The sequence below is a fragment of the Podarcis gaigeae genome, assembly GCF_964106915.1.
Source record: "Podarcis gaigeae genome assembly, chromosome: 10".
Classification (NCBI taxonomy): Eukaryota; Metazoa; Chordata; class Lepidosauria; order Squamata; family Lacertidae; genus Podarcis; species Podarcis gaigeae.
In genome coordinates this window covers 46,177,251-46,191,737 of record NC_139686.1, presented here as the reverse complement: position 1 = coordinate 46,191,737, position 14,487 = coordinate 46,177,251, and the positions used below count along the sequence as shown (strand labels likewise).

Genomic DNA, 14,487 nt, shown 5'->3' with positions numbered 1-14,487 from the left:
TAACTTCAATGGGTGTACTCATGAATAGGCTCAGCATTGAATTCCAGCCGGTTTGCCTTCATGGCGAAGAGCATTTATATAATATCAGTTACAGATAGGTAGCCGTGTTGGTCTGCCATAGTCAAAACAAAAAAAATTCCTTCCAGTAGCACCTTAAAGACCAACTAAGTTAGTTCTTGGTATGAGCTTTCGTGTGCATGCACACTTCTTCAGATATCTGAAGAAGTGTATCTGAAGAAGTGTGCATGCACACAAAAGCTCATACCAAGAACTAACTTAGTTGGTCTTTAAGGTGCTACTGGAAGGAATTTTTTTATATAATATCAGTATTTCTTAAACCATTTTTTAAAGTTTGAGGAGTAGCAAGTCTGCACAGCAAATCCCAAATGACGCATGTTTCTTGCAGCGTGTCCACTTCTCTGTTGCCCAGGAGAAGCACTGTAGCACTCATTCATCTAGCCCCAAGTATAGTACTAAGGATAAAAACATGAGTATTTTTTATTATCTGAAAAATAGGTATTGTGCTTCAGATAAGCAGGAAACACCTGGTATTGTTCTTGCTTGCACCTTGCTGTGACTGAATAGTTCTACACATGGTGTTCTTGGTATTTTATAAACATGTAGTTATCTATTAAGGCATTCCTGCGCCTCAGTACTACTGGTGCTTGGTTAATATGTTCACTCTCACACAAGAGAGAAAGAGATTTGGTTTCCACCATAATGTAGGGAGGAGGCACAAAGCAATCCCCCGTGCCATCTTTGGTGTTCGGTATTTCATTAATCTTTAGCAAACTTGCTTCTTCCTTTGGAACAGGATATTGAAGAAACAATGAACACAGCTCTGAATGAACTCCGGGAACTGGAACGTCAAAGCTCTGCAAAACATGCCCCAGATGTAGTGCTGGATACCTTGGAACAAATGAAAAACTCCCCCTCCAGCACCGCCTCCACGGAATCCCTGAGCCCTCTTCACAGCGTCCTCTTGAGAAGCACCGAGCCTCAGATCCGGCGTAGCACCAGCTCTTCCAGTGATACTATGAGTACCTTCAAGCCCATGGTCGCACCCAGGATGGGGGTGCAACTGAAACCGCCTGCCCTTAGGCCAAAGCCCATCATTCTTCCAAAAACAAACCCAACCGTGGGCCCTTCCTCTCCTTCCCAAGGTCCAGCAGACAAGTCTTGCACAATGTGAAAACCAAGTAGTTTGTGTGGCAAGCGTGGAGTGAACTACCAAAAGGATGGAGCGCTGATCAATGTCTTGTGTTCCATCACACCATTCGTTTCTAATTTATAACGGGAGAGGTTTCGTTTTTTAAAAAACTTTTTTTTTTTAGTGTAATGTCTCCAAGCTACCTACGTTAACATGGGTCCAATTTTTAAACTGGACAGTTAATTGTGTGTCGTTTTAAAACAACAGGAATACATGCTTTTACTTGAAAACTCCACGCTGCACCTTTTCTAATAAAAGCATCACAGGTCACAGCCAGCATCCCGTGAGGTTCAATAAGTTACACTTACTCTAGTTTTTAGACTTATGAGTGGTCATTTGAAAGGGATTAGTTAATGGATTTGTTTACTTCTATATTGTAATTGGCTCCAGTATAGATCAGATTTTTTTATATGGGCTAAAAGTTTGTATCTTGAGAATTATTAAGAAGTGAATCAGGAAAGACATTTCCTTCAAAATACTTTGTATGTGTGTTGGTAGGATTAGTACTGCATATGGAGAATGTATTTGCATCTCACACCGACGTAGATGGCAGCTCTCTAAATCAAAGTTAAAGCCTGTTGTCAGAAATGCTATATAGAATAGTTTCTAATGGTTGCACTCAGGCTTGCTGCACTGCAATAAAGGTAGATTTTTAGCCACCAGTTCTTTCAGACAACTGTTCACAGAAACAAATCACTACAAAAAATATGTTTACATTCCTATGAGCCGATGGTTTAGATGTCTCTGCAGATAGTCTTAGCTAATCAAATTATTTGTAACAAAACATTCCTCGAAAACCTACACTTTAAAGCTGCTGTATCCTTATGATTATGAAACACATTGGCCTGCACGTCACAGTAAGACATGGCTTATTGCTTTGTGTGAACAAGCAGTGTGCTAGCTCCTAGAAGAAACAAACCACAAGGCTTGACTTGAGCAACAAACAAACCATGAGTGGTAAGCCAGGAACAAGTGGTAGCTAGTTCTTGCAATTTGTTTGTAGCTTGCCACTAGCTGTTTGTTTGCAAGAAACAAACCAGTCGCGGGTTCATAAGTAAGACAAAGCCAAGTTTTGTGGTTTGTTACTCCTGGCTCCGAGAAGAGTAGGACAGATTGAACACCATGCACTGGTACAAGGCTCGTTCATAGTAAGCCATGGTTTTATTGCTCCTTGTGGCATGCGAAAGGGGCTACTGTGTACAAAAGAGTGTGCTGTTTCTCGAGTGTATTTATTCAGGTGAATTTTGATTTCTAAACTGGAATAACTCCTCTTGAGGCGAGAGGTTGTTCACAGGGCAAAGATCTCACTTTCTACTCTAGAAACTGAACAAAATGTATCAGAACCACTCCCCCCCCCCTAATTAACATGTCATTACTTTTTTCATGTGTGTTTATGTGTGGGTGAAGCTATCAACCTGCATAGTGCTTCATCTTTGTTGTTATTGTTACATATGAACTAACAAGTGTTTTGCACAAACTTAACAGTAAGCTATATCATTTCCGTGAATCTTTTTACAAGGTCACCACCTCACTCCACAGGAGAATTTATCACATGTTACTAATCAGGCAAACACTTAACTAAAAACCATGTAAGTACTAGGCTGGAGTTGGGGGAAGGAATTGATTCAGCTGATACTTGTCTACATATGCAAAACTTGATCAAAATAAGGGGTTTCTTTTGTCATAGAACTTGTCACATTAGGAACTTGTCATTCTTCAAAATGAATGTTTTCATTTGGGTCCTTCGCACTATGCAGACTCAAACAAGAGGAGACTTGCAGACTCAAACAAGAGGAGACTTGTTAGGCAGAAAGAATTGCCTAAGGACATTGTAGCTACCACTGTTGTTTGGGACTGATTTAGTCCCATTGCAGTTTGTTTACTAATTATATTTAGCTGAATGGGATTGCCAAATCACATGTAGCATGGACGTGGCAAAGACGTAAGTAGCTTTGCAAACAAGTTGCCCACATGAACATCTGTGAGCCAACCCTGCTCACACATCTTCTGTTAGTTATTTGTGCCCAAAAATGGGGGAGAGACAAACATTTTCATCTCAGCTGATGAAGCTGGGGGCTATTTACAAACCTAAATTGGAAAACAGATCTGGGTGGAATTCATAAATCTGAAAAACAAGATGAAAAAGAATTCACTTGGCGCTACAGTATATATAATGATTTTGTTTGCCACAGTAGACCATGGGAAATGTTACATTCACCAAAGCTGCCAGTATCTAGAAAGGAACTCGATCCCATATCCCTAGACTGCACCCTGGAAGCTTAACTAAGATCCTGGACTCTGCAGTGAGCTTTTAGCTAATGCTAATCATAGTGAAGTGTTGCCGTGGCCCCTGCAAGGCTAGGAATTATTTTTGTAACGAGCCCAAATCTAGGACCTATGGGACAAACGGAAGCGTTGCCGTTCCTTTAAGTGCATTATAGCCTAGTGACTTCGTATTCTTATTAATAGGTTGTGTGGCAAAACTTAAGGTGGGTGCCTGTATCATGAAATTGCATAGGGAAACTCTGTACGTCTGAATAACTGTACCAGCCTCCATACTGCTTATATTAGAGATTGTTTAGTGGAGAAGGGGAAAAATATTAGAAACAGTGCATCCAGTGATTGCTTCTGCTTAGAACATTCACGCGAGTTAAATGTGTGTAGTTTGATGGTTTGTTATAGCTACTTGAAGTATAGTGAATGGATATTTAAGAGGAAAGACTGATACAGCTACAGGCTGTATAGTAAAAGGGTAACCGCCTGTGTACCTAATCGAATCAGTATTGTCCTTGACTGTCAGTTTGATAGATTGCAGTGCTGGTAGCTTCCTGCTTGTTGACTGTTACCTAATTGTGTCAATGTACATCTGTAGTATGTACATGTGAAAGTGCCTTTACATTTTTAGAGGAGCTTTAACTTTGCTCTTGTATTGTTGCAGTTCCATTTCATGTTCTGCTGCATTCCCATTGCATTCCTTCCATTCTCAGACAACAGGAGAGTTACAATTGCACAGTTTTAAAAGAAGAAAACGTACTGTTAAGCTGTTGTGACAATGCACTTTTATGTATAGTACTGTACATTTTGGCATGTACCATTACAGGCTTCAATATACATTCAGATTTGTTTCTCATAGTGTAACTTTATATAATAAATAAGGGTAGTTTTGTCTGTGTTTGTTTTGTTTTAATGATGTCTAATTATCAACATATTTCTACGTGTGCGTATCCTTGCGTATGCCTTTTCTAGGCTCAGTGTTAATGAGGCCCAATTCCCTAAGTTCCAAGACACCTTTACAGGGTCATATTTACCTTTAGTGGAGGCAGCCTGGGAGTCTTATGGTGCTCGGAAATATCTCATTTATTTACAAGTGTACAAGCTGAGCAGGTAAGCAAGCAGTCATTCATGAAGGTAGTGCTGTTCCCAAAACCAACAGCAAACCCAGACAGCCACAAAGTACAAAGATCACTTCTACCAGCCATTTTAAAAAAGGCTCAGAACTCGTTTTTTTCCTTGTCCAGATTCAAAGCAAACAAACTCTCCTCTTTCAGTTCCAGCTCATGAAAGCAACTGTATCACATTCAAGGGTGCATAGTGGAAATGGTAGACAAAGAACACAGATGACTCCATATACCAGTGGCGTAGCGTGGGTTGTCAGCACCCAGGGCAAGACAAGTAATTTGCGCCCCCTAACCCGTGGATTTGCGCCCCCTAACCCTAACCCCCAGATGTTGCGCCCGGAGCGGCCGCCCCCCCCCCTGCACCCCCCACGCTACGCCACTGCCATATACATTTATCTAAGTGAGGAGTCTCTTGCACTGCCCAGGTATTTTTTAGAAAGCAAAAAATACTATGGTTTCTAAATAGTGTGATTTGTGAGTCAGGGCTTGCCATGCTAAATATCATGTGAAGTAACACCAAAGTGATGTCTAACATCTTGATTCAAAACAACACCTGGCATCCTAACAGTGATCAAATATGCTCCACCTCAGGAACCCCTGTTTGATGACCATTTTCAATAGCTGGCAAACCTATGCCAAAAAAAAGGGTGAAGTCACACCAGAGTCATGTTTTGGTCCACCATCTTGATTCAAAAGGGCAGCTAGAGCCCCAAGATTCCCAAAGAGGGCTGCCTCCACTATGGAAACTCTTGTGCCAAGCTTGGCAACACTCTCTGAAGAGGCAGCCAAAACTACAGAGAACAAATGAATGAGCCATTTTCCAAAATGTGCAGTAGATTCATTTACTTACATACTGCTTAATAACACAACTTCTGATCGGTTCACAAAAATAACAAAGAACTATAATAAAGAATGAAACTGAAAAACTGCAATATAAAACCATAACAAACCCAAAACATTAAGATAGCAGCACATTTAAAAAATAAGGAACCCCTTCCCTTCTCACCTCTCGTCTAAGGCACATTCTTTTACATCTACACAAACCATACAATACCCAGTAGTCATCCGATATCACTTGCACAATTCTATTTGCACACATTCACTCCAACTCTAGCACCATTTTTGTTCTACAAAAAACGAGCTGCAAATGGCGGGAGACTAAACATTCACTGGCAGAACCATAAAAATATATAAACAAATTCCTACCCATGGATCACACAGATTACTGTCTATAACACTAGCACATCTGGCTCTCACACAAGCTATGTGCCATCCAAGACCCTCACCCAAGGAGGGGTGGAGCTGCAAGGAGTGCCTTTGAGGTGTCGACCACACACAAAAGGCACTCCACAAAAAATCCCATTTGAAGGTTATTTTTCCCTTCAAAACAGCTATGAGCCAATAATTTTCTGACTTTCACTGGAATATTAAGGGGGAAATCATACCTTCTAGGGGCCCTGCAAACATCCTTTTTATTCTGCGTTCATTATGATTTGTGTTCATGATGCTATAGGGTGGTTACACACAATCCCACTTTCAATACTGTTTGTGACAGCAAGTTTCGGAGTGGTTCCACTGTGTCAATCACAGCATATCCTGTAACTTCATGCTGAAATCCCGTAACTTTTTTTTTATAGCACAAATGTCCTGGTTTATTTTGTCCTGCTTTGGTTGAGCCATAGCCCCTCAGGACAGCAATAATGTGGTATCATTGGAGAAGCAGCACAGTACAAACTCAAGCAGAATAAATCCATATACATCCATATAGCAGAATAAAACCACTAACTAAAGCACTATTATTGTGTCAAGAACATGTCGCAGAATGCAGCTGCAATAAAATGCCAGTATGAAGGGGCCAATAAGAACTGAACAGAGATATACCAAGTTTGAATTACTTGCATCTTCTGGAAGGAATTAATGCAGGAAAACTATATGCATGAAGCAGATACGGAATGCTAAGGGAGAAAACTCCATGCACTGCATTGCATTCCTTGCATTTCTTTTTATGTAACATTGATGCCAAATCATGCATTTTGCATGGAGCTGTGTCTCCAGAATTAGCCTTTTCAGCACGACAGAGTTACAAAGGGAGGCAGCTGCATATCCACCCTACTTTTACCAGTGGTAAATCTTGATGTCACAAAGACACAACCCTTTTATCTCCTGCCTGTCTTGTTTTATCTCCATCACATCCCTTTTTGTACCTTAACAAGAAACCTGCTTCAATATTTAACTAATACAAATGTTCCTTATTATGGATGCAACAGCGTCAGGAAAATGTTAGGTAGGGTATGAATAAGGAATCCCTCTGAAGTGGTTTTGTTAAAGGAAAATATATCCCTGCTCAGCTGATTTACATCTACTTAACTTGGAGCAAACTTTGGAAAGTCTGCTTGGGATATCTTGCCATCACAAATAACACGGCACATGCCAACTGACTCATTCTATGGAGATGATAAGCTGAGGCCTGAGAAGCTTCTTCAGTTGTCTAAGGTAGTGAGGATTCAGCATATAACTGCCATGACCTGGGGTCAAATCCTGGTTAAGGGAGAGAGGAGTGATGCTTTGACCTGATTTCTCCCTTCTTGGAGGTACCACAATCCTGTCATCCAAGAAGCTGGGCCACAAAAAAACGAGAAGCCATGGTGATCATAAAATCTCCATGGTGATCATAAAATTGTAGAATTGTCACAGTTCTTAAGGGCTATCACGTGGAAGAGGTAGAAAGCTTGTTTTCTCCTGCTCTGGATGGTAGGACTTGAAGCAATGGCTTCAAGTTACAAGAAAGGAGATCCCGAATAAACTTTTGGGGGAAAACCTGTGACAGTTCCTTGGAGGTTTTTAAGCAGAGCTTGGATGGCCATCTGTCATGGATGCTTTAACTGAGACTCCTACATTGCAGGGGGTTGCACTAGTGACCTCTCAGGGATGCAAGCCTCTGCAGTGCGTATGGAGGTCCTAGGTTACCCAGACGACAAGACCTCCCTCTCTGCCCTGCTGATGTGGTCCAAAGGAAAGCAGAGCAATATATCTGGCACCAGAGCTTGGCTGCAGGAGTTACTGGAAGGAGGTATACAAAGCACCATCCAACCTTCTTGGGGACTCCACTCCAGATCTGTGTAAGGTATACTCCTTAGCTTTCGCTTCTCACAAAGATATATTGCAAGGCAGCAGGAGCATTAGATACATTTGAAACTTTGGAACAATGCTTTCTCATAGGAGTCTGTGCTCCGGGGAGTGGGATGGGAAGGGGAAACGTAATGTCATGCCAGTGGCGTAGCATGGGGGGTGCAGGGGGGGCTGGCCGCACCGGGCACAACATCTGGGTGTTAGGGTTAGGGGGCGCAAATCCACGGGTTAGGGGGCACAAATTACTTGCCTTGCCCCGGGTGCTGACAACCCACGCTACGCCACTGTGTCATGCTCTTTTACAAAACAAATTTTAAAAATTTGATTTCAAAAAATAGAATTAGTGGGCTCCATCTACTGCTGCCCCCACCCCAGTCCCAACAGGCACTAGTGAAGATGAATGAATATTTTAGACAAAGGGACAGGGAGGAGGAGTTGAATTTTCACAAAATTGTGCGGCGAGGTGGGGGGGGGAACACCCATATTTAGCAACTATGTAAATGTGGAGTGCCAAGAAGTGTTGAATTTCTCTCTGGGGTCCCTCCATTTCTTTGTGCAATTGGTACATATCTACATTTTATCCCAAGACTACCTATGGCATATTTGATTACACTGAAAAATTGGCCGCCGTTTGCTGCCTTCAAATAAGTTGATAAATAGATATATATACAGTACTTGCGCACCATGGCAACTAGTGCATCATTACCATAGTAACCAATTGAATATCATTACCTTCTACAGCAAGTACTGGTTGAGTGATACCGTAAGAAAAAAATCCTGAACAGACCAGCTCTCTGAAAGTGAGCATTCATAATTTCCCCATTTACTATGGCGGTCCAATATTTCTGATTAACAACAGTAACTCTTCAGTAGGAAGATTGCTTTCTTGATCTATCCCTGTGTCAAGACCAGGCTGACAGAAGAGGACCTACTTCGCGGTTTGGATTCTGTCCTCGATAAATCAGCCCATGGAATTATTAAGTGTGATCCATAAGCTGTTGAGCCTTACATTGAGGGAGGGAGACCAGGACACCTCAGAAACCTTGAAGAGTTGGGCGCTTTGAGGACAAAAATCAGTCATCTCCACTGCAAGCAAGATGCCACGATCGATGCCGTCTTGAGTGAGCTTTCTAATGCCCCATCAAGCCATGCTTTGTAGGACCAGCTTCAGCTTTGCAGCCTGGTGGCATTGACAAGAGTATTTGTGAATTTCCACCCAATAACATGGCGCTTGGATGCTCGACCTTCATGGCTGATTAAAGGTAGCCATAGCTACCTTTAGCAAGACTGGGTGGGTTCAGGGTGTGGTGAATGAGTCTTCGCATGAGTGGGTGGCTCTAACTACCTTGGAAGATGTGACAGTGTGGCCACGTCTGGGGGAAAAACCACCTTGGACCTAATAGTATTTAGCAACTACCACCCTGTCACCAACTCCCCAGCCTGGGCTTACACAAATGACGATGGGCTAAAACAGCCTTGGGCGGCTTGTGATTTGTTCTTGAAACAATCTGGCGGGTTAACTCTGCAATGTAATTTCCCTGATGTAAATCAATTCCCTCCCTTATCTTAAGTAACTATTAAATTCCACCTACATGAGGAAAAACACCTTGGTTCAGCAACTTGCCTTTTTTTTATTCTCATCAGGGCTAAAAGCAGAGTGCAGAAATGACAATCAGAAAGCCCAAAATAACTGTGTAATATATATATGATTCTTGTAACAGCTATGTTATATGCAACTTATGTAATCTAGACTGTATATATGTATAATCAATGGAAAACCAATAAAAATTTATATGGGGGGAAAAAGAAAGAAATGACAATCCGGAAGGGAGTACAGACAGGAGGCTTAAGGACTCCTCTCCCAACACCTCTACTCTGATCAGCACCAGAATCTAACTTTCCTTGCCTCCATCCCACCAGGTTGCTTTAAAAGAGAGGGAATGGACACACACCCCTTTAAATCTTTTACTTAATTCAAAAATGGAGAGGGGGGAATACTATATCCATTGTGTACATCCCCAAAGCTATTTAGAGTTTCCCCATCAGTCCAGGCATACTTGCATGCAGTGACAATGTGTGTCATCACATGGATCAACCTTATTCATGAGAAGAGCTTCCTTCACGACAGTGTCATACTGCATTCTGGGCTTTTATAGCGAGAGCTAGACAGTGTGGTGTGCCTCAAAACTGGATGCATTGTGATCTTTTTAAGGTTTCTAATCCAGAATCTCCCCCTAGTGGCTTGCTTTCATTCACACAGTCAGCCCAGTGCTGAGCATTCTTTAAAACGCATACACCCTTGGATTTGTCCCATCCAGCCATAAACTATATTCTCTGGGGCTCCCCAACACAGATCCAATAATCTGCTCCACAGGTGAACATGCAGGAATCCTTACACAAAGTCATACAGCTGCAGCCTGGGAGTAGTAAAGCTACACTGGAATTAGGAGAGGAAGAAGTGGTACCTGCAACAAAATGTTGCAGCATAGAATGTTCTCCAGGATCCCAGTCTCTCCATTCTGTTCTGCCCTCTGCCAGCTTTCCATTCCCCACGCCAACCCTCACCCACCATTCTAGGTCCTTACTGGACTCTGTTTTTAGGGGGACATTACCCTGAGGCTTCCCCCCCCCCCCAAAGGTACTTCTGCAAGCATGCTGATACCTGCATGGGTGGAGATTAGGTTTTTCAGCCAAGGAATGCAGTGGTTAAAATGTTGTACTTAAGACCTGGGTTCAGATCCTAGTTCACTGGGTGGCTTTGGGCAAGTCATTGCCTCCCAGCCTAACATAAGTGTTGAAACAATAAAATTGGGAGGCAGAAAACAATGTACACCACCCTAAGCTCATTACCGTAAAGAAAGTGAATGGGGAAAACTTATGCAGACACAAATGACATTGAAAGTGGGATCATGTATAACCACCCTGATACCACCCTGAGCACAAATAATGAGCCCTAAAGAAGTCATTTAAAATGATGTCTGGAGGGGCTCATGGTGTGAAGAAATTTGCCATCTGAGAGAATATGATAGGCAGGGGTCAGCAAACATTTTCAGCAGGGGGCCGGTCCACTGTCCCTCAAACCTTGGGGCAGGGGACTATATTTTGGAATAAAAAATAAATGAGTTCTCATGCCCCACAAAAAACCCAGAGAAGTGTTTTAAATAAAAGCACACATTCTACTCATGTAAAATAAACGCGGACCAGATTTCGAAGACGATTGGGCTGGATCCAACCCCCGGGCCTTAGTTTGCCTACCCATGTGGTAGAGCATATTCTTTGCCTGTAGAAAGCCTTGGTACTTGGTCTCTCTAGCTTTAAAAAAGGACCAGGTAGCAGGTAATGAGAAAAACCCATCTGAGACCCTAGAGCGACTGACGGACAGAGTAGACAATACCAGGGCAGGTGGACAAATAATCTGATCCGCTATAAGGAATTCAGCTCTAGAAGAGAGTCTGTAAAGCAGGGAGCCCCAACCTTTGGGGGCCAGTGATCACATGTGGAATTCTGATATAGGGCAGTGGGGGTGTCGCCTATCACAAAATGGCTGCCACAGGGGTGTGGCATAATGGCTTCAAAGTAGGCGTGGCTGAGCCAGTTTAAAGAACTGAGCAGGAAGAGCAATCAGCCTTTCATGCATTGTGGATTTTTTAAGCGGATGTTTAATGCCACCTTTCATGAGTGCCAAAGGAGGTACTGGCAGGCACACTGGTGCCCATGGGTGCCACACTGGTAAGGCAAAGCAAGTAACAAGAGGACTCCAATCTGCTTTATCAATCTCTTTCCTGTGGGTGGCAGCACAGAAACCGCTGCCAGTAAAATACAGTCTGTTGACAATCAAAGGGCATGAATTTTAGTCTCTCTACCAGGATAGGGAATCTGTGGTACTGCAAATGTTGTGGAGCTTGATTAGCTCTAGCCAGCATGGCCAATGTGCTGGTCGCAAGGAAAAAATAGGTATAAAAGGAGAAGTCTCTGCCTGCCAAGATTCAGGTTTAATACAGGTACTCTTTGGTGAGAGAACCCCAGCAGAGGTTTAAAATCGCAAAATATGCAGCAAAGGAAAGAATAGAAATATAGATTAAGACATTAAAAATGTTCAAGGAAGTAGCCCTTCTTCCCCCAGCATTGGAGAAGCCACATTTCATAAGTTTAAAATGGTTGACTTACAAACTCTCCAGCTAAGTTAGATTCATGTCCTTTTCCATGCAGTCTTCAGAAAAAGCAGCACAAGAAATAAAACTTGGCTAAGTTACAGTGCTGAAAGTTCCTAAATTATTAGTACAGGAACTCAAGTGGCTTGTGAAAGCCATGGGGTTATGCTGGAGCAACAAGCTTAGCCTCTTCATACACTGAGCTTCTTAGGCAGACTGGAGGAAAACAAAGACTTGATTACCTACTCCTTCCCAAGACGAGTTAAACCTGGCAAGACTGCTTACTCTGTGACAGGCATCCCCAAACTTGGCCCTCCTGATGTTTTTGGGACTACAACTCCCATCATCCCTGGCTAACAGGACCAGTGGGCAGGGATGATGGGAATTGTAGTCCCAAAAACATCTGGAGGGCCAAGTTTGGGGGTGCCTGCTCTATGATCTTAACCCCTTCATGCATTAATTAAACTTAAGCATGTTGGTTATAGGAGGCTGGTTATCCCACACAGTGGTTATAGATAACAAAGGTTTTCAGTCCAACAACATCTGAACATTTTGACATTTAGCTAGCAGGTTATGTAATGAAGTCAGATGACTCTGTGTCACTTTTATCTGCTACTTCTTATAAACAGCTCAAATATTTAATTGACTTTTTTTTCTGTAAACAGTGCAGTTATTTTTCATGCTGCATGGAAAATCCTCAGTACTTCATGAGCAAATGGTGCACTCAGCATAGTGTCAAAAATTTAGCACCATTAAATATTTTATTTCTGCAGCCCTGAGCCACAGAAGAAGTGCAGATAGGCTGCACTTTCAAAATGCTAATTTGGGACAAAATAGTTTCAGCCTAAATGATAGAGAATAGCTAACTGATCCAAAAAAATTCCAGAAAAAAATTAGTTGTTGGACCAAGGATTTCCTAGCTAAGATTTGAATAAAATTGTTTGTAAAATCTTGGGTCCATTTTAAAGTGTTACAGTTGGGGACTGTAGGTAAGTCTTAGCTCAAGCTTCATGGCCTTCAAATATATGTAGGATTCATTAGCAATTCACTTAAAATTAGGTTCTCAGCTCTCAAATTAAAGCACACATGCTCAACGTGATATCCACTCTGACTGTAGTTTTGCTTATTGCATTGTATAGAAATCTGCAAGTCAGGGGTGAGGAACTTCTGGCCTGTGGGTCAAATATGGCCCAGCTGAAGCACCAGTTTGGCATGGAAAACCAAGCCCACCTGCTCCACACCTGACAGTAGGTGTGGGCAGGTACTGGCATGAGTTCAAAGGAACAACCAGGAGCTTAAAGTGAGCTCCCAGTCGTTGCTTTGCTGCAGCAAGGCAGCCACCCACTGACAGATGATAGGAGTGTGTCTTGCTCCAGGAACTTGAAGTACCTGATACAAACAGGAAGTAGTTTGTATCAACAAGAGTGCTAAAATTAAATATGGAGGAAACTCCTATTTGAAGGTGTGCTGGAAATGTATCTTCAAAGAGTCTCATCACCTGTCACAGAGAGTGTCCTGGAAGGCCCCATTTGGCCCCCAAGGCTGAGGCTCTTCATCCCATACTAGATATTGCCCTGGTGCCCACCACTTGCTGAAGCCTCTTATCAAACGTTTGGAAAGTAGCATTTCTGATCCTTTCTACCCCAAATTCAACATGGGCCATCGTCCAACCTACCTTCCCTGCACCGCCAAGTTTCAAATCAGCCAACTGAACCATTGTCTAACTATAAGCCATAAAACCAGTTCTTCCTCCACCAGATATCTCATTATAGTGGTGGAATGGGGTTCAGACTCATCTCAACAGAGGGCCATGACTGTGACTCTATAACACGGCGTGCTTAACAAACGTTCCTAAAGCACACTGTGTATCATATATTTGCTGCTCAACTTTCAGAACTTTATGTTTTCAAAGTTGGGGCAGTGATGTGTGTGTGTTTTAAGGGGAAAACACTGAAAGTGAGAAGAGTATTAAAAATGTAAGAGTTGCAAGTGTACTTCTGGTAGAAAAATCTACTCCATCTTGAAGGCAGGCCTTTAACTAAAGTGACAAGATTATGGAATTTGAAACGTGAAAAGCTTTTAGGTTGCTATTCTGAGCAACTGAAGTGATTATAGAGCAGGTCGGAGCTTTATATATAGATATAGGGAGCTGGCTTGGACCTGTCAGCCCAGTGATCCATCCTATCAATGAATCATCAGTTTTAGAGGGCTTCTCTAGCCTGTCTCCCAGATATTTTTAACTAGAGCCACCAAAGTCTGGGACTGTGATACAGAGGGCAATGGTTCTTGAATGTCAAAACTGCAAAGGTTGCACTTTTTCCAGACTAAGCCAGTTCTCTCCCCCCCCCCCCCCCAACTATGTATTGACTAATTCTCTTATTAAACCAACACCCGGGTAGATACATAGGTAGGTTTAGATAGATACATAGATACGGTGGAGATTTAAGTGCTGGTTTTGATCTTCACGGCCTAGGACCCTCGTACCAACGGGACCACCTCTCCTGGTATGCCCCGCAGAGGACCTGAAGGTCCATAAATAGCAACACCCTAGAGGTCCCGGGCCCTAAGGAAGTTAGATTAGCCTCAAGCAGAGCCAGGG

At 42.6% G+C, this 14,487-nt stretch overlaps 1 protein-coding gene and 1 long non-coding RNA gene across 5 annotated transcripts in view; one reads left to right on the top strand and one right to left on the bottom strand.

Moving 5' to 3' along the window:
• Positions 1-4,382, top strand: part of SRGAP1 (SLIT-ROBO Rho GTPase activating protein 1) — a 110,975-nt gene extending 106,593 nt beyond the window's left edge. For all 3 annotated transcript variants that reach the window (XM_083699053.1, XM_083699055.1, XM_083699054.1), the window contains one exon: positions 815-4,382. In XM_083699053.1, coding sequence (XP_083555179.1) covers positions 815-1,192 — 378 coding nt within the window. In that variant the 3' untranslated portion in view covers positions 1,193-4,382. The remainder of the gene's footprint in view (positions 1-814) is intronic.
• LOC310825696 overlaps positions 1-11,960 on the bottom strand; it is a 43,099-nt gene extending 31,139 nt beyond the window's left edge. The window contains exon 1 of one of the 2 annotated variants that reach the window (XR_014555453.1): positions 11,905-11,960. This is a non-coding gene — a long non-coding RNA (uncharacterized lncRNA). Of the gene's footprint in view, positions 1-5,161; positions 5,207-11,904 lie in introns of those variants that run through there. The other variant, XR_014555454.1, reaches the window with a different exon arrangement.
• Between the last annotated feature and the right edge of the window lie 2,527 nt (positions 11,961-14,487).